General features: G+C 37.4%; 1 protein-coding gene across 1 annotated transcript in view; it reads right to left on the bottom strand.

Annotated features, from left to right (window-relative positions):
* Positions 1-20,844, bottom strand: part of GPR158 (G protein-coupled receptor 158) — a 456,131-nt gene that overhangs the window by 126,743 nt on the left and 308,544 nt on the right. Inside the window, exon 5 of the mRNA XM_012002013.1 lies at positions 11,259-11,327. Coding sequence (XP_011857403.1) covers positions 11,259-11,327 — 69 coding nt within the window. The remainder of the gene's footprint in view (positions 1-11,258; positions 11,328-20,844) is intronic.

Raw genomic sequence — 20,844 nt, 5'->3', positions numbered from 1 at the left:
ATGAAGGTGTCTTCCAGTATTAATAACTGATGAAAGGGACACCTGGTCACAGGCTGGACATTCAGGCAGCAGGCTGTCCACCAGGATAAAAGAGTATCTCCTGAAAGGCACATGGTCAACATCCATGACAATCCCAAAAGCCCCATCAGGGCTGGGGTAGAGTTCATGGCCACTCTATGTATACAGAGAAATACAACAAGCGCTATTCACAACAGCCCAAAGGTGAAAACAGCCTAAGTGTCTAGCAATGGATGAATCAACAAAATGTGGTATATATCTATAATAAAGTATTATTAAGCCACATAAAGGAATGAACTTCGGATACATGCTACAAGATAGATAAAGCTTGAAAACATTATGGCAAATGAAACAAGCCAGGGAGAAAAGAATAAATGTTGTGTGATTCCCGCTCATGTGAGGGGCCTGGAAAAGGCAAAATATCATAGAAACAAAGTATAACAGAAGTTCAAAGGCTGGGGGAAGAGGGAATGGGAAGTTATCGTTTAATGAATACAGAGTTGTAGTTTGGGATGATGAAAAAGTTCTGGAAATAGATAATAGCGATGACTGCACAACACTGTGAATGTATTTAAAGCCACTGAATTGTACATTTAAAATAGTTACAGTGGTAAGTTTTATGTTATGTATATTTTACCATAATGAAAAAGAATGGTTATAACAAAAATGAATAAAAATCAGAGAACCACCATGGCAGACTCTTTGTTTAAATATTGGTGGGAAGGGGGCAGATAAGGAATGTTAACAAAAGGGACATTATCAAACAAAACAGATAAAGGTTCAAGTAGGTAATTCTCATGGCCTCAAAGAAATTATAAAAAACATGTTCCTTCTAACAAATCAACTCAAAGAAAAAGATACTAGAGAGTAAAGAAGAGATAAGAAAAACAAAGAGATAAAACGGCTCCAAGAAAGCAGGGATGTAGAGGAGAAAAATGAAAATAAAACAAAAACATTGGAGAGGTCACAGATATATCAGAATCAACTCATGCAGGATAAACATAACTGAAATTGCTGAAAAGGTCATAGAATAAAGACTTGAGGAAACCACACAAAATAAAACGTAAAAGGACAAAGCTATACAAATGACTAGAAAGATTAGAGATAAATGTGATGTACCCATAACTTATGTACCATGAAGAAGAGGAGAAAATAACAGAAGAAAATTAAAGATAAATCTAGAAATAAAAGGGGTCTTAAATCTATCCATTTAAAGGGAATATCATGATTGAAATAAAATGATAAAGAACAATAAATTCAGCCCGGGCATGGTGGCTCATACCTACAATCCCAGCACTATGAGAGGCCAAGGTGGGTGGATCAGTTGAGGGTCAGGTGTTCGAGATCAGCCTGGCCAACATGGTGAAACGTCATCTCTATTAAAAATACAAAAACTAGCCAGGCAAGGTGGCAGGTGCCTGTAATCCCAGCTTCTTGGGAGGGTGAGGCAGGAGAATCATTGGCACCCGGGAGGTGGAGGTTGCAGTGAGCCAAGATTGCACCACTGCACTCCAGCCTGACTAAAAAACGACTTTTATTATTAGAATCTGGAAAGAAATATCAGGTCATCTACAGGAGAGAGAAATCAGGCTATCTTCAAGACCCAATAATATTCAGCCACTAGACACAAAGAAAGGACGAAAAGAACTGTATTTGAGTTCAATTTCTTAGCTGTCATAGCTGGAGTCAAGTGATACTGTCTAAAGTTGAAACATATAGCTAAATAAAAAATAATTAGCCCAACCTTTTAAATTACAATTTTTTTAACTTTAGAAAGATCTTTCAGAACCAATAATGCTTACTGTAAAACACATTAATCTAAAAATCAGTAATATCTGGGTTTTGTTAAACTAATAAAGATTACAATTAGTATCTTTTATAAAATCTCATAGATTAATCCACCATCCATCCATTTCTTTCTTCTCTATGTGTATATATAGATACACATATATACATGTGTATATACGTATATACACATATATGTACATATACATATATACACACATACACACACATATATATACACACATATACATGTATATATGTGTATATATATGTGTATATACATGTATATATGTGTATGTATGTGTATATATACATGTATATATGTGTATGTATGTATATATGTATGATATACATGTATATATGTGTATGTATGTATATATGTGTGTATGCGTATGTGTGTGTGTGTGTGTATATATATATTTCTGGATGATAATGACTTTAGTTGATCTTTTACCTCTTTCATTGTGCTCTTCAATTTTGTTCTACTTTGTAAATAATGAGAGATTATTATATTTCACTAACGCAACAAGGTATTTTCAAGAGGCATTCTCTAATTGGTGTTTATTGCAGCAAAGATGATAACCTGTTGCTTTTCACTGACAAACTGAAACCAAGATTTCAGCTCTTAATTTCTTAAGGCCAAGTTTATTAAAATTCTTTCAACAAAAGGAAGATTATTGGTTAATTCCTCATACATCACTGATTGGAGTAAGGCTCTTAACCATATATCCTAGAATATGCACACTGGGCAGCCTCCATACCTTTACATGTTGACAGCCACTCCCACCAATGATCAGACTTCTCTCTGATGGGTTTAGTACAGAAAAGGAGACAAGCCAAGTGGATAAATGGAACTACACAGAACTTCTGGGCATCTATGGCTATTTCTTCTATTTCTCTAACCTACACTATAGAAGAGAACAAAGTGTCTTGGCATCCCATTCTTCAAGCTTCCTAGAAAGTCCAGATCTCTGATGTCTTTTGCCCTCTATATGAGCTAGTATTCCTGAAATCCTCTAACAGTTTGGGGATTAAGAGTCTACTATTTCCATAGTTTCTGAGCTATGTTGGCATAAAATGGCTATCCCCATACTATTGTGTCCCTGATAGTAATGTTATGTTCATAAGTATTTAACTTTCTTTCCAATTTCATTTTTTTCTTTTTCTCTTGTATCAATCCAAAAGGTTCTAAAGGACACCAAATGACATGGATTCTACGGATCAGTTTAAAAACCATAGTCTACTTGTAAAGCTTGGGGAACTTTCTGTTGTCTGTCATGGAAATCAATCTGTCACAGAAATGAAATGCTACCATTTTGCTCTAAAAAGAACCAGGGCTCTCAGGAGAAAAGACAGATTGCAGGGTTGGGGGAGTGAAGTATAAAAGTAGTTTGGAATGTTCTGGTGCACTAGAACACAGGAAAGTGCTCAAAGAATGACGGGATCATATCAAAAGGATATAGGAGCCAGCCTAAAGGGGTTCTCACTGGCCAAATCTAAAGTAATTTTAGCAATGAAAATAAACAATCATAGTAATGGATTAAAACTTGGCTGCTTTAGCTATATTCTCATTGTTTCATTCTTCCTCTCCACTTTCAACTCCCTCCTTTACCTCCCTTCCTTTAAGCTGTAACATGGGATCACATTCTCTTGTTTTCCTTCTGCTTCTGGGCAATACCTATGCTCTGGGTGGGTTTTTTCTACATTGGAAAAAACTGTAGTTAAAAAAAGTCTTCAGTTTTAGTTGTAGGTTTTGGGCTGATCATTGAAGAAAACAATCTCTTAACTGACATAGGTTCTATGCCACTAAAACCAACCTGATGTTAGTCTGGAACATAAAATTGCCTTTTTTATAGGTAAGATGGCTGAATATCAGAAACTTCAGATGGCTCAGTAACATGGTCCATCCAAGCTCCTCAGGAATTTACATTGGGTCTTAGAAGCAAACTCTGAGCCATTATGAATTGATTCCTGGTTTCAGTCACCCTCTGTGCCTTTTGTTTCCTAATGAGGAAGGGTGACTGGTGAAGGGGTACAACATGGGCCTTCCCAGCCTCCTGTTTGATGTCATTTGAATATCACATTTGTATCCTCTGTGAGAAGTACTGCCATGCAGTGAAAAGAACAGCAGACCAGAAGTTAAGAGAATGGATTTAATTCTTGGCTTTCTCATTACCTAGCTGAAAAAAAAGGTGGATGAATCTGAATTGTAATCTCTCTCTGTCTCTCTTTTGGAGAAAGACTGAGTTGTAAATGGTGACCCTTCTAGTTCTAATACTTGGCGATTCTTCTTATAAGACTGGGGTAGGGAGGAAAAACCTAAACATAAGTATTATTTACATATGCATTGGAGTCCTTTACAGGAAGACATATCTACCACCCAAATAAAGTAACCAAGGTTAGAGGGGAAAGCAAAAAAAACCCTTATTAAATGAAACCGATGGTTTAGTCAAGGCAGAACAAACTTCTAGATTTTAAATTACAAAGAATGTGCTTTATGAATCCATAAATGTCTTTTTAAATGTAATTTAACAAAAAATAAACTTTAGTTTTTTCTTAAAATTCTCTTTTCTTTCTTTTATAAATTATACAAAAGTTGCTAGGTGATTATGAACAGTGATCACTGTTCACAAATGTATGGACTTCAAATCATGCGTCTCTTTTGAGAATCTGTAAGAAAACGCTTGAATGCTTCAGCTCTCTGCTACCCAATATAACAATGCTAAATTTAGTCAGATTTTGGTTTGTCCTCATCTGCACAATGATGATAATCTCTAATTTGGACTTTCCAATATAAGCATTGTTATGAAATCGTCTGTAGTCTAAGATTGCTTAGAAAAGGCAAAAATAACCTTAATTCTTGCAAATCTGAACAACAATATGCAGCATATAAAGAAGAAAAGGCTCATTGCATAACTCAGTAGAACAGCGAATATCCACAAAGCCTACTTCCATGGAGTTAGCTATCCCTAAAAACAATTCTATTTTATGCAAGTATGCTTTTTAAAAAATTGTAACCTCCCAGTAGAACTTTCATGAAAAATTCTAGTATAGTCCACACCAGGAACACAGAATGTATGTAAGGTATTTAACAAACCAAAAAGATATTGGTACATTTATACCACCAACTTTATTAGATTTTTTGGCTATATTTGGTTTACTTAGTCATCTTAACCACTTAATATGGGTCTTCCTTATAGTAAAATTCTGGGCAAAAGTTATAAATTTGTTTCCACAAAACCAAATGAAGCCAATGTGTCCAGTCCAACAACAGGTTATTCTTCGCCTTTAATCTCCTTTTCCCCTGGTATCTTATGCTACACCCAAATCTTTATTAAATAACATGGTCCTTTCTATCTTCAGAGCATAAGCCCTAAATTAAAACCAAGGTACAGAGTTATTATCTCGAGCCATTACAAAAAGAATTTATGTTCTGAAAGATAAAATAGCTAGTTAAGCATGAAGTCAATAGTATGAGGTATCCTAAGGTTTGTGTTGGGTAGAATTTGTTTGGTAAGCCTCCGTTTTTGTTTTTTTCCTTACAAGCATATTAGAATTATCATGAAGTACAATCTTTTTCTTTTAATGTGTCAGTTCTCTGTATCTGTTATCACCATAAGTACAGGTCAATCAGATATCTTTCAAAATTGAGTTTCAGTCAAAGAAAGGTTCCCTGGTGACTGCTTTTAACATTTAGTAACCTGACACTTGCTATTCTTTCAAATGTCATACTTTTCTAGAGTATTTCTATTTAAGAAGCTTTACAATTCTTCTACAGATTATAGGACTGTGCTCATTAATACAACCACTTGTTTTGAATAAGTATGAATATTAGAAGTCAAAATGAACTGAACTTCTGCTAAGTCCCAAAAATAACACGAGAAAGTGTTTTTATTGCCTAACTGCAGGTGCTAAGTAAACATAAATAAGGGCCCTCATTCTCAGTCTTCCACAAAAAAAGCAGAGTCTTTGGAGGGTGCTTCAACAGGACAGTAGGCACTAGCTTGGGATACATTTCTAAGTTCACCTAAGTATAACTTATTCACTCATTCCATGCCTATTTACTGTGCTTCTACTACAGTGACAGGCACTGGCCTAATTGCTGCAGATGCAGTGCTGAGCAAGACAGAAACGTGCCCTACTCTCACAGAATTTAATATCTGTGCAAAAGAATGATATTATCAAATAATCAGACTTTTCAATGTGTAATTAAAAACTGAAATAGGTGTTATCAAAAAGAGCAGGATTCCATGAGAAGTTATTGCCAGGAATGTGACTCAGATTAGGTGTCAAGGAAAGCATTCCTGAAAAAGTGATACTTATGTACAAATCTAGAAGGTGATTATATGCTAATTAGCCTAAAGGACAGTAGGGTAGCGGTGAGGAAAAGGAAAAGAGAAAAATTCTTCAAAACCAAAAAAAAGTAGGTGAAGAGGTCCTATGGCAAGAGGTATATTAGTTTCCTATAGCCACTATAACATAGTGTCATAAACTTAGTGGCTTTAAACAACATGGACTTAGTATTTAATGGTTCTGGAGGTCCTATGCCCAAAATGAGTCTTAGGAACTAACATCAAGGTGTTGGCAGAGCTGCCTTCCTTGTAGAGGGTCTAGGGAAGAACTTATTTACTTGCCTTTTCCAGTCTCTAGAGGCAGCCTGCATTCTTGGGCCTGCAACCTCCCTCATCTATCTTCAAAGTTCGCAATGCCAGCCAATCTTTTTCACCATGTCATCTATTTGGTTCTCTCTCTTCTGCTTCCCTCTTTTCACTTACGATCCATGGTCACAACCAGACAATCCAGGATAAGTTCCCCATCTCAGTCTTTAACATAATCATATCAGTAAAGTCCATTTTTCCATGTAAGCTAACATATTCAAACAGGTTCCAGGGATTAGGATTGTGGACATTGTTAAAGACCATTATTATGTCTATCATGAAAGAGATCATGTTTTATTTGAGAACTGAAATAAGGTCAGAGTAGTTGGAGAGCAGAAAGTGAGAAGAAAGGTAATATAAGATGAGGCTGGGGAGGTGGGTAAAAACCACAGTATACCTAACACGTCAAAAGAAGACATCAAAGAGGTGACAGACTGGATTTGACATTTTTAAATCCCTCTGGCTACTGGGTGGAAAATTGATTTTAAAATAGCAGAGGTTCAGAAAAAAAGATAATAGTAGCCACAGATATTCAGATAATTAAAGTTTCTCATCAGGTTACTGAGGTCATTTCAGATATTTCATTATTTATTAGGTGATCTGACGACTTTGGTTAAATATCTGCCCTGGGGTTGTGTGGGAAAGATTAAATGTTAAGATGCATGACACCCCATTTATACAGGAAGTGTACCAATAATAAACACTCGGTCTTTATACTGCTGCATTGCTTCTGTTACTAATTACTATGCATAACTCTATGCTAGAAAATTAGAAAACTTAAGTAATAGGGATGACTTTATGAAAAAATTAATACTGATTGTCTCAGTCTGTTTGTGCTGCTATAACAAAATACCTGAGACTGTGTAATTTATAAAGAATATAAATTTATTTCTCACAGTGTTGGAGGCTGAAAAATGCAAGATCAAAGTGTCAGCATCTGGTTTCTGGTGAGAGCCTTCTTGCTGTGTGGAAGGAAGAAGAACAAAAAGGGCCAAACTCCCTCCACCAAGCCCTTTTACATGTAAGGGCATTAACCCATTCATAAGGGCTCTAAACACCTCCCAAAATACCCCACTTCCCAACACCATTGCACTGGAGATTAAGTTTCTAACACATAAATTTTGGAGGACACAGTCAGATCATAGCACTGATTATATGTAAATATATCTCCATTTTAAGAATAAATAGAAAAATTTATTTGAGACCTGAATAAAAAACACTCAATCTAAACACTGAGTGCAGGGAAAGGATTAGAAAATGTTATAGAGGGGGCAGTGTCCAAATTACATTAAGCCTTAGAGGTCACAGGAAGGATTTTGGCTTTTACTCTAAGTAAAATAGGGAATCTTTGGGGAATTTTGAGAACAGGAGTGACATGGTCAGTCTAATTTTCATGTTAAAACTGGCTGACATTTTGAAAATAGATAAGATTCTAGGGGCCAGCACAGAAGAAGAGAGGCTAGTAAGAGAACATGGCGACAATCCAGAAGGGGTGGATCACAGTTTAGACCAGGTGGTAGCAGTGAATGTGGGAGGGGCTCATTAGATTCTTGCTGCATCTTTTTTGTGTTTTGTTTTGTTTTGTTTTTGTTTTGAGACAGAGTCTCGCTCTGTCGCCCAGGCTGGAATGCAGTGGTGCCATCTCAGCTCACTACAACCTCCGCCTCCCAGGTTCATGCCATTCTCCTGCCTCAGTCACCCAAGCAGCTGGGACTATAGGCGCCCGGGCTGGAATGCTGTGGTGCCATCTCAGCTCACTACAACCTCCGCCTCCCAGGTTCATGCCATTCTCCTGCCTCAGTCACCCAAGCAGCTGGGACTATAGGCGCCCGCCACTGCGCCTGGCTAGTTTTTTGTATTTTTAGTAGAGTTGGAGTTTCACCATGTTAGCCAGGATGGTCTCAATCTCCTGACCTTGTGATCTACCCACCTCGGCCTCCCAAAGTGCTGGGATTACAGGCGTGAGCCACTGCACCTGGTCGATTCTTGCTGTATCTTTAAAGGTTTTCTAATGTGAGAGAAAGAGTGGTATCAATAATGACTCCTAGGCTTTTAACCTGAGTAACTAGAAGGATAGAGCTGCCATCAGTGGACACTGGAAGGCTGAATCTGAGGGAGAGATCAGTGCTTCAGTAGAGAACATGATAGGGAATTCTGTTGGATGTGCAAATGGAGTGGTTGCCTAAGCAGCTGAATATGAGCTGGGAGCTCAGGAGAAAGGTTTGGGCTGGAGATATAAATTCGGCAGTCTTTGGCATATAAATAGTACTTCAACTTTGCGGCTAGATGAGATCACCAAGTGAGAATGTACATTAAGAAAAGCTACAAGAACTCAGTCCTGAGGCATTCAAGTATGAAGAAGTGGGAGTTAAGATGAAGAATCAACAAAGCAGGCTGAGATGGAGCAGGGAGTGAGGTAAGACAAAAACCAAAAAGAATCTAGTGTCCTGGCAGTTCTACCTTTCCTTCTCTTACACCTACTCACCTTTCAGGTCTCTGCCAAGGGATATTTTATTCCCTAAACTTGATTAGATATCTCTCCTAAGTGCCTCCACAGCATCCTGTCTTTACTGCTTTCTTCGTGTTTGTCACATTGTATTACCATTGTTTGCATTAACTCATCTCTTCCTCTACACTGTAAGCTTCTTGAAAGGAGAAATCAAGTTGTCTTGCTCATAGAGTATTCCCAGAAATTAGCATAGTGCTTGGCACACAATAACCACTGAACATAAGTTGGCTGAGTTGAATTTGCCAAGTCAGTACTTATCTTCTGGTTTCAGACATGTTACTGGTATGCTAGAGTCCACTATGATTATCTAAGCCACTAGCACCATACATACATTTATTTCATCATGCTTATTTTACTATGTAACAATTTCAATTTTTCCGACATTAATTGGTATGTCTCATGATTCTGATTCAGGTAGAAGGGAAGGAAGAAGGAAAGCGATACTTATTTGTACATATTACGCATACATACCAATACAATTGTATACATATGCATACATTTGCCTTTCATATGTAGTCACACTTAAGCATTCAACCTTCCTCACAAATTTGCAAAGAAAAGTATAATTAGCTCCATGTTATAAGAGAAAAAAACAGGGTTTAGGAATGTTAAGTAACTTGTCTAAGGTCACTCAAATGGTAAAAACTGGGATTTAAATATCTGTAAAGCACTTACATTAGAGCTAGCAGACAGCCAGACATCAGCAGGAGCAGGGAGCCCCTGAAAAAGGGAAGTCCAAAAAATTTTGCACCCCAGAGGTTGCATGCTAGATATGAGCAGAGAGAGGGGAAATACCTATGTAGAAAGGAATGCCCCCAAACACCCCTTAAGATGCCCAATGATCACTCATTCTGTAGTTAACCTGTCAGAATGTAGCTAGCTACATGCTGAGAAGAGGGAAAGAGGGCAAAGGAGAAATTCCTAAGAGATACGCAGGTGCAATAAGTACAGATTTAGCCACAACATGACCTTCCTGGGATGGTGGTAAGGAGCAATGCTGCCATTAGGTAGAATTCGTATCTAATGCTAGGCCGCACATGAACATCAACAGACAGCAAGGGAGAATCCTACAAACCCGGGGTGGGAACTGGGTGGGGACTCGAGGCAGAAGTGGGAAACTAATCAGAGGCAAAGGCAGAGACTTGAGACACAGACAGGAACTTAAAGGGTCTGACATAATAAAAAGAGCAATGTAGAACTCTTGGAGCTGCTGGCTCATCCTCTTTCAAGGAGCCCACTTTGCCCCATCTTTCTGAATGTACTGTTCTCTGCTACTACTTTCCACCCAGATCAACCCACTCTTCTCTTGCTGTGTACGTTGCAGACCAAGCTCTGGTTTTTTTTTTCATCTTGCGCAAATTCCTATCTAAGGAGTCTTGGGAGTCATGCCCTACAAACCATAAATTCTTACCAGCTTTTATTTAACCCTATATCTCATGTCTTACTTTCCAATCTGACTCTGGCGTAACATTATGTGACAAAGAAGAAAATAAAATACTTTTACCCCAAAACATGTTTCTGTGCCATATTTTCAAAGGGCCCTGCAAAACTGTCCATTGTGAGGGAAAATCTGCATCTGTAAAGAATCTCTATTAACATAGGTAGATGTTTTTCTTCCTGACCCTCCCAATCCTGAAGATATTAACTGAGTGTCTAGCACCTTTTAACGGTCTGAATAGGAGACATTTGTCATCTATCGTCTCTAAGGGCAGCCACTATGAGACTTCAAAAGAACCTTGGTCTCCACAGTCTTTTATCTTAACCTGAACTTTTCCTTTCTATTGATCCCAGGTCTTTAGACAAATTCAATCAGTTGTCAACCAGAAAGTGTTTTAATTTACCTATAGTCTGGAAGTCCCCCAAACTTCAAATTGTCCTGCCTTTCTGGACCAAACCAACATATTTCTCAAATGAATCTGACTGAAGTCTCATGCCTCCCTAAAATGTATAAAACCAAGCTGCACCCCAACCACCTTGAGCACATGCTCTCAGAACCTCCCGAGGGCTGTATCAGGGGCCGTGGTCTCTCATATTTGACTCAGATTAAATCTCTTCAAATATTTTAGAGTTTGACTCTTTTCATCAACAATTTCCTTCAATAAACATTTGCTTACTTTACTAATTGTCTTTTGGCCAAATTCTTTCTCTCAAGTAAGACAAGAGCCAAGAACTCCTGCACTTCCTGGTAACACCAGGGTGTGTTTGCGTGTGTGTGCGTGCAAACAGTAGTTTTACAGTATGCAACATAACATAAGTGTCTACTTTAAAAACATAATTATGTTACTCACTGGAAAGTATAGGAGCAGAGACCCAAAAAGGATCGTTTCCAACAGGATAAGGCCCGATGCCCGGATGCTCTGGAAAACAAAATAAAAACATTATTACTAACTTACATTTCTAAGCCCGGAGAATTATGCTATTGTGAAAATGCCACAAGACAGTAGGACAGCATTCTTTGGGGGAAATTAAATAAATAAATGAAAATTGGTTAGTATTCAGGTGGGTATAAAACAAACATGCAAAAAGACTGATTATAAAGGTGATGATAGGCTTAATAATATCACCAGTGGCTTCATGAGGTTTTGTTCTCTAAAATTTGAATCATTAAACAGTCTGAGCAGCTAAGAACACTATTCTGAAGATGCTTTTGAGCCTAGAAGTCTTCTGCCGATTGAAGGTCTTTTCTCCATCAAAGGGTTCGTGGTCTCACAGGCTTCAGGGAATGAAGCCGTGGACCAACCACAGAGGCGAGTGTTACAGCTCGATTAGAGAAAGGGGCAGACCCAAAGAGTGTGCGGCGGCAAGATTTACTAATGCAAAAGTGAAAGTAAAGCTTCCACACGGTGAAAGTGGTCCCGGAAAGATTGCCGTTTCCGGCTTGGGTGTCTTATGCTTATATCCCCTTATGACCCCTCCCCTTTTCCTTTTTCTGTCCTATAGAATTAGCTTATTTTCTATCGCTTGTGGGTTGGCGGGCCTGATTGGTTAAAAACATCGCTGTGGCTAGAGCTTAAACTTGCCTTTGATTGGTTGAGGTTTCAATTCCTTAGCTTGCAGCTATGACTCAATTTGGCTTGGGGGAAAGTTCCCTTAGGGAAGTCCCTGTTGACCCAGGAAGTCCAGCCAACTTAGCCGTTAGTCCCTCACTTTCAATCCAAGAAATTTACAAATGATATCTTGCCTGCATTTTAAAAATATGAGCCACCAGTGCATACTGAATGCTATCCCTAAACTATTTCACAAATACCTGTGGGATAGTGTTGGTGGATTTAAAAAAAGCACATGCACAAGGTCTTGAAGTCTTCATATCTCCCCCCATGCTAAAATATAACCCCTAAAACTCACAAACAGCTTCGCTATGTGAACAATATAAATCACATTAAATAACAGGGGTATCTCACCTTGTGAACATGCATACATGTTATTCTTTACTCAAAATTCAAAAGAATTAGTTGACTTGATTTTCGAATAAATTTCTGAATAGTTTGCTAAGCATGAATATATCTAATAACCTTAAGATATTTTGCTAGACTTAAAAATAGCATTATCTTCTCAAAGCAAAATTCTTAGAATTGAGGCAAGAAATGAAAGACCAGAAAAATCAATCTTATTTTCTACAATAAATGTTGCTTTCATGAATTCAAGCATCAATATAGAGCAAGTATATTAATTAATACTACAAACACAAAAGTAGGTCATTTTAGGCGAGCTGTGTTTTCAATAAGTATAATACAAAATGTATACAGAAATTACACGTGGTGTAAATATCTTAACAGGAAATAATTTGCAGTAGTAATAACTAATTTTGTAACAATAAAAAAATTCTGAAAGGCCAAACCACAGTAGTGCATTATATAAAAGAACTGTCAGACAACTGGATACCCGGAGAGAAAAAATTCTAATTGCCCTTCCAAAAATCCCTGTGGGGCATTGTTAAATATATAGAACTACTTTGTGTAACCCCTCAAAAAAACTCAGCACTTGCATTAATTTAAGAATTTGAGAATAGAGAAACAAGTTTAGTCAGTGAACAGCCTTGATCATTTGAGTGGCTTCTTGCTATTGGTCATTATGTTAGATAGCAGGTGCTTTTGGTGAAAAGAAAATTTCTATCAGCAAGCATTTAAATGGGTTTTGGCTGGCAGAATTCCCAAAGTGGCAAGGTACATTTGCATAGTATGCCTAGTTATGAAGCTTATTTTTTAAACTTTCCCAAAAAAGACACAAAAAATGAAAATCCAAAATATTATACATGACTGTCTGTAAAATAATTTGTACACTATTGGTTGAGTGAATCAGAGGACATGAAAAGCTGCTGCAAGGTACAGTGAAGCAGACAGACTTTGGAGTTAACTCCCTCTCAGTTTGAATGATGAAATAACCACTTTGCGTTAGGCAACCTTGAACTTCAGTGGTCTCACCCATAAGACGGGTGTTTTAATCTTTATCAAATCTGACAGATTTATTAAATATGAAGCATGCAAAATGGCTGGCATTGTACCTGGTACTTAATAAGTAGGTACGTATTCTTCAAGGTAGAGAACAGCAACAGGATGATGACTTTGAAAACTAGAAGGAATATATCGCTGACAGTCAAATTTTGTTTAATGCTTGTTATCCAAAATGACCCAAACAGAGATGAATGCCTCGAGCAGGGGACCAACAGTTCCTTCCCAGGGCTGTGATCATGCTATGGTTTGATGGCCTCTTCCATCCTGCAATATCTCTTGAGATTTTAGGTCCAGTAGGCTTGGTAGCAGTGTCACAACCATCACTGCCACATAACAGCAGCAGGAGTACATGCTCTTATATTTTCTCAGAGCAAATAATCTGTCTCCTTTTCATTTGTAATTGTTGAACAGTCTTCTTAAGAGTTCACTGCCTTGCTCCTGGCTAAGCAGAGGAGCCCATAATTTCAGTTTACAAATTGGAACTCTGACAGGTGGTTCCATAATAAAATGTAAGTCCTGTTACAAATGTGCACGTTTTTTCTTTCAAAATGTTATTTGGAAGAGCTGGCTTTGTGGCCTCGCAGAATGAGCAGGAACCCAATGGGTGAGATTTTAAGACAGAGAAGAGACCCATGGTCCCCAAAATATTTCCTCCACTGTCTTATTGGTACTAGAAAATCTTTTAACTGGCACAGAGCCTTTTATTTTATGCTTGGTACCAAGGATTAATATACAATTTTGTAAGTAATACATTGACAAGTTCAAAGCAAAATATAGGAATCTTGTTTAGAGTCTCACTGGTAGGGTGAGGAAGGACAGAAAAGACACTAAGTGTGTACGGGGGGTGGCGGAGGTTGAAAATTGAAGATGGATGAGAGAGATAATGAGCAAAATAACAGAGACCAAGAAAAAAAGTCATTTCCTTCACAGTTATTCCTGAGATAGAAATAGTGATATGAAACTATAAGCAGAGTTGTTAACTGGGAAACTTATAAAAATCTTAATTGAAAGATGATCAGTAATACGCAGTATGACACTATTTATACAAAACACATACACAAAAACAACACTATAGATTTCTCTATCCAGGCATACCTCATCTATATATCTGTCTGTCCATCCATCCATCCATCCATCCAGGCAAACCTCAGAAATATTTTGGGTTTGGTTTCAGACCACAGCAATAAATCAAGTACCAAAATAAAGTGAATCACACAAATTTTGTGGTTTTTTGGTGCATATAAAAGTTACATTTACACTATAGTGTCGTCTATTAAGTATGCAATGGCATTATGTCTAAAAAATAATGTACTTGCCTTAAGGAAAAAATACTTTATGGCTGAAAAATACTAATAATCATCTGAGGCTTCATCAAGTTCTAATCTTTTTTGCTGGGGGAGGGTCTTGCCTTCATGTTGATGGCTGCTGACTGATAAGGTTGGTGGCTACTGGAAGCTTCGGATGGTTGTGGCAATTTCTTAAAATAGGAAAACAATGAAGTTTGCTGTACCAGTTGGCTCTTCCTTTCATGAGATTTCTTTGTGGCATGTGGTGCTGTTTGATAGCATGTTACCTACAGAGGAAGTTCTTTCAAAATTGGAGTCAATCCTCTTAACTATAATAATGCAATATTCTAAATCCTTTGTTGTCATTTCAACAATGTCCATAGCATCTTCACCAGGACTGGATTACATCTGAAAAAACTACTTGTTTGCTCATCCATGAGAAGCAACTCCTCATTCATTAAATTCTATCATGAGATTTACGGTAACTCAGACACATGTTCAGGCTTCACTGCTAATTCTAATTCTTTTGCTATTTTCACCATATCTGCAGTTAGTTCCTTCACTGAAGTCTTGAATGCCTCAAAGTCATCCATGAGGGTTAGAACCAATGTTTTCCAAACTCTTGTTAATGTTGATATTTTGATCTCCTTCCATGAATCATAAATGTTCTCAATGGCATCTAGAATAGTGAATCCTCTCCAGAAGTTTTCAGTTTACTTTGCCCAGATCTATCAGATGAATCACTATGGCAACGATTGCCTTACAAAATGTGTTTCTTAAATAAGAAGATGTGAAAGTCTAACTCCTTAATCCTTGGGCAGTAGAATGAATGCTGTGTTAGTGGGCATGAAAACAACGTTAATCTCCTTGCATATCTCCATCAGAGCTCTTGGGTGACTATGTGCATTGTCAATGAGCAGTAATGTTTTGAAAGGAATCTTTTTCTGAGCAGTAAGTCTCATTAGTGGGCTTAAAATATCCAGTAAATCATGCTATAAATAGATATGCTATCACATCCAAGCTTTGTTGTTACATTTTTACAGCACAGGCAGAGTTGCTTTAGCATAATTCTTAAGGCCCCTAGGACCTTCAGAATGGTCAATTAGCATTGGTTTTAACTTAAAAGTCACTAGTTGCATTTGCCCCTAACATAAGGGTCAATCTTTCATTTGAAGTTTTGAAGCCAGGCATTGACTTCTCCTCTCTAGCTATGAAAGTCCTAGATGGCATCTTCTTCCACTAGAGGGCGATTTCATCGACACTGAATATCTGTTGTTTCTTGTAGCTACCTTCATCGATGATCTTAGCTAGATCTTCTTGATGACCTGCTGCAGCTTCTCCATCAGCACTTGCTGCTTCACTTTACACTTTTATGTTATGGAGATGGCTGCTTTCCTTGTACCTCATGAAGCAACCTCTGCTAGCTTCTAACTTTTCTTCTGTAGTTTCCTCAACTGTGTCAGCCTTCACAGAATTGAAGAGAGTTAGGCCCTTGCTTTGGATTAGGTTTTGGCTTAAGGCAGAATTGTGACTGGTTCAATCTTCTATCTAGAGTACTCAAACTTTCTCCATATCAGCAATAAGGCTGTTTTGTTTTCTTGTCATACATGCGTTCACTGGAGTAGCATTTTTAATTCCCATCAATAATTTTTCCTTTGCATTTACAAATTGGTTATTGAATGCAAGCCAGCCTCCACTATGTCTTTCTTACTAAGCTCAATCACTTCTAGCTTTTGATTTAAAGTGAGTGATATGTGACTCTTCCTTTCACTTGAACACTAAAGGCCATTGTAGGATTATTAATTGACCTAATTTCAACATTGTTATGTCTCAGGGAATAAAGAGGGCTGAGGAGAGGGAGGAAGATGGAGGAATTGCTAATTGTGGAACAGTCAGAACACATTCAACACTGATCATTTAAGTTCACTGTCTTACGTGGGTGCAGTTCATGGCATTTCAAAACAATTACAATAGTAACATCAAAGATCAGTAATCACAGATTACCACAACAGATATAATACTAAAAGCATTTGTTGAAATATTGCAAGAATTACCAAAATGTGACACAGAGATACAAAGTGAGCACATGTTGTTGGAAAAATGGGTATGATAGATTTTCTCAGTGTACAGTTGCCACAAACCTTTAATTTGTAAGACATGGTATCTGTCAAGCACAATAAAGCAAAGTGCAATAAAATAAGACATGTCTGTATACATATACACACCAAACAGATGTCTGGAGGATACATACTAAGTTGATAACAATGTTTGTTTGTTTATTTTTTCCGGAGAAAAGGGTAGATTTGGGGATAGATCAACTTACCTGGAATTATGTTAATATCTTTGAAGGAGAGGTAGTCATTTATTGCTATGTAATATACTTTAATACATAAATTTTTAAAAACTTTTGTGTCAACCCAACTATTTGAAAATCTATGATTTTAGGCAGGGCATGGTGGCTCAAGCCTATAATCCCAGCATTTTGGGAGGCCGAGGTGGACGGATCAGTTGAGGACAGGAGTTTAGGACCAGCCTGGCCAATATGGCGAAACCCCGTCTCTACTAAAAATACAAAAATTTGCTGGGCATGGTGGCAGGTGCCTGTAGTCCCAGCTACTCGGGAGGCTGAGGCAGGAGAATCACTTAAACTTGGGAGGCAGAGGTTGCAGTGAGCCCAGATCGAGCCACTATACTCTAGCCTTGGCAACAGAGCAAGACTCCATCTTAAAAGAGGAGGAAAAAAAACAAAAAAAGAGAAAATCTCTGATTTGGTATTGTAATATGCAAAATATTACGCAATAAGTCTAAACAAAGCCCTTCCTTTAATATTCTTTAATGAATTTTTATTTGGCACCAGCTGATTCATATAATCATCAAAGACTGTATCTTATAATTTTTGCAGGTGAATATAAAGCTGGAGGTATTATCATTGAGCCTAACTCTCTGGTTTGGAACCTATAAACCCTAATAAATATACCTCCCAAGTTTACAATAGAGATGAGTATATTCTACCTTACTCCATTTCCATCCCAACTTCCCTACTTTGTAAACTTTCAGAACTGACTTATGGAGGTTTATAACAGCCAGATATCAAACCCATAGACCAAAAAAAAAAAAAAGTCAAATTATACCAATTTCTATCAAATTATATCAAAGTCAATTTCTAAATTCCATGTTTGGATGCCAAGTACAGAAGCATAAGATGAAGCACAGTTGTAACTACCATAAAAGATTTGCCTGGGATATAAGCGCCCAGAGGAAGCTTAGTCATTGTATATAACAAGAGAAGAATGCTCAAGGCTGCATTTTTAGAAGTAATTAAAATGGTTTATTATTATTTTCCTGATTTTATGGGGACTAACTACTTCATTTATATTTTTAAAACATTTTTAACCTCTGGGGAAATTAATGTATATCTTGCTAAAACAGGGCAGCTATTTTTTGGTCACTGCTGATTTCTTCAGCCTTACAACATTTAGAGTTTCTATTACAAAAGAAACCTCTGAACATGAATATATTTTTATATAGTTGGACCCAGCATCTATGAGGAAAATATAAGAGAACAACAGAATTATATTTTGAAAGAGATGAACTAGCATAAGTTTGAAAGACAAACCAAGACTATATAAATCTATATCCTTTTAAAAAAGATATACCAATGCAAGCAGGATGAAAAACTTATGATCTGTACTTTTTCTTTTAAAATTATGCTCTTTCAAGGAGAAATTCATGGACAGAGGGACTTCATATGAAACCTGACAAACACCCGATAAAATAATTACACAATATGGATTGGAAAAAAAAAATGTAAAATGTGATCCTAAAGAGAATCTTAACATTGAGAGGTATGAGGACACTATCTTTCAATAATTTTATTAACAATTACATAAATGGAAAAGAATGGACTACATCCAGTTTGAAAGACTGCATGTAGTTAGCTTTTGTTAAGATCTATGATAAAATATTTAAAAACCAATCAAATTTAGAAAAATTTGTCAAGGCACAATTGTATAAAATGTGGTCAGTTAAAATCAATTTTAGGTTTTTAGGAGAATTCTCAGCAATAAAAAAGCTATTTTTATAAAAATGAAGAGATAGGGTCATGGCAGAGACTCCCAAAGTAAAATGTATGTAATTCAGAGAATTACAAATTGATGGATTAAACCACACAGATTTGATCACTAGATGGTCTGGAACTTTGGTATTAACCATTAATTAGCTATGAGATCTTGGGTAAGCTGTTTAACCTTTGAGCTTCAGTTTCTTCATTTATAAGATGGGTGTAATAATGCCCAGGTATATATTGTTGCAAAGATTGGCAATAGTGCTGCCTGGCACAGAGCAGGGGCTCAGTCAACAGTAGTTCTTCATGAATCTGTCAAGTACAGACAGAGGAAATGAAGTCAGCAGAGAAGCAAAGCTCACTCAGCTGATCAGTGCCAGACCAGTCCTGTCTTCCACAGCTGCTGGTTCCCAATTCAGTGAGATTTCCTCAGTGATTTTCTCACCCAAACTAACAACAATAGAACATGTAATAATATAATAACAAAAACATGTAACACTACCAAACTACTTAAAAATAAATTACAAGTAAGGGTTTGGTTCAGGTGTTATAAAAAGTTTACGGCCAGGAGTGGTGGTTCACGCCTGTAATCCCAGCACTTTGGGAGGTCGAGGTGGGCAAATCACAAGGTCAGGGGATCGAGACCATCCTGGCTAACACGGTGAAATCCCGTCCCTACTAAAAATACAAAAAAGTTAGCCGGGCCTGGTGGCGGGCGCCTGTAGTCCCAGCTACTCAGGAGGCAGGAGAATGGTGTGAACCTGGGAGGTGGAGCTTGCAGTGAGCAGAGATCAGGCCACTGCACTCCAGCCTGGGCGACAGAGCAAGGCTCCGTTTCAAAAAAAAAAAAAAAAAAAAATCCTAGTCAATTTTAAATTCCTCACAGTCTTAACTAAAACACTAAAAGAAATTGTCATATGGCCTTAAGTAGGTATTCTTTCTAACTTGTAAGACTTCATAAGAAAGCGCATTTTTTCATACAGTGTAATTTATATATGAACAATTTAATACGACCTTTTTGAAGAGTAAATTTATCAAAAAATAAACTTCACATTGATTTATACATAGTTTTCTGTTCTTTACAACAGTATGGCACGCTACATAAAAAAATTAATGATGTTATATACATGTGAAATTAGAAATAACAAGTCATTAATTATTATGATTTACCATCTATTGCTGGGCAGAAACTTCCCATGGTTATGGTGATTTGTTGTTGTTGTTGTTTTGTTTTCAAAATTTACATGAGATGCTTGTCAATTCGTTTTGCTTTGTTTCAAATAATGTGCACACTTAAATGTATTCCCCTCCAGTTTCATCTGATTTTATATCTCAAAATTGCTGACTCACTGCAGTTGCAGAGAGGCAGAATAGCCTAGATGCAGGAGAGGGAATGTTTTGATACCCTTAACTTAGCTTATCCCTCATATACATGACCAAAAGCAATTTAGCACCCAAACACTTGTTATCAGCCTTCTCCCTATCTTTCGGACCCCTTTTCTGGCTAAGAAGCCTTTAAAATACATTCCTAAGATACAGATGATTATGTCCTTACTTGGCCTCATTTTTCCAATGGCTTCATTGTAAAAATATGCAAAATTAGCTGTTACTTCTCTGTAATCTATTTGTGACCTTCAAATTCCTTTTTCTTCCAATAGTACTACAGAGCGTAACTCATATTTCACTTAAATAAATAATCTAAATGAAATTAAAGCATACAGAAGTCATACAGTCAAAAATACCACATAAAGAGATCTTGCCTTGATGGGTTACCATTCTTAAATACAGTGGTATAAAATTACGGAAGCACACAATGTCATTTTCTAGACTTCTACTGTTCATTAAAAGCTATTAACAGGCCAGGCGCAGTGGCTCACACTTGTAATCCCAGCACTTTGGAAGGCCAAGGCCGGTGGATCACCTGAGGTGAGGAGTTCAAGACCAGCCTGGCCAACATGGTGAAACTTCCGTCTCTACTAAAAATACAACAACAACAACAAAAATCGCCAGGCATGGTGGTGGGCACCTGTAATCCCAGCTACATGGGAGGTTGAGGCAGGAGAATTGCTTGAAC

This window comes from Mandrillus leucophaeus, unplaced genomic scaffold (assembly GCF_000951045.1).
Source record: "Mandrillus leucophaeus isolate KB7577 unplaced genomic scaffold, Mleu.le_1.0 Scaffold673, whole genome shotgun sequence".
In the NCBI taxonomy this organism is placed as follows: domain Eukaryota; kingdom Metazoa; phylum Chordata; class Mammalia; order Primates; family Cercopithecidae; genus Mandrillus; species Mandrillus leucophaeus.
The sequence above is the reverse complement of the archived record's forward strand: the minus strand, read 5'-3'. Positions and strand labels throughout refer to the sequence as shown.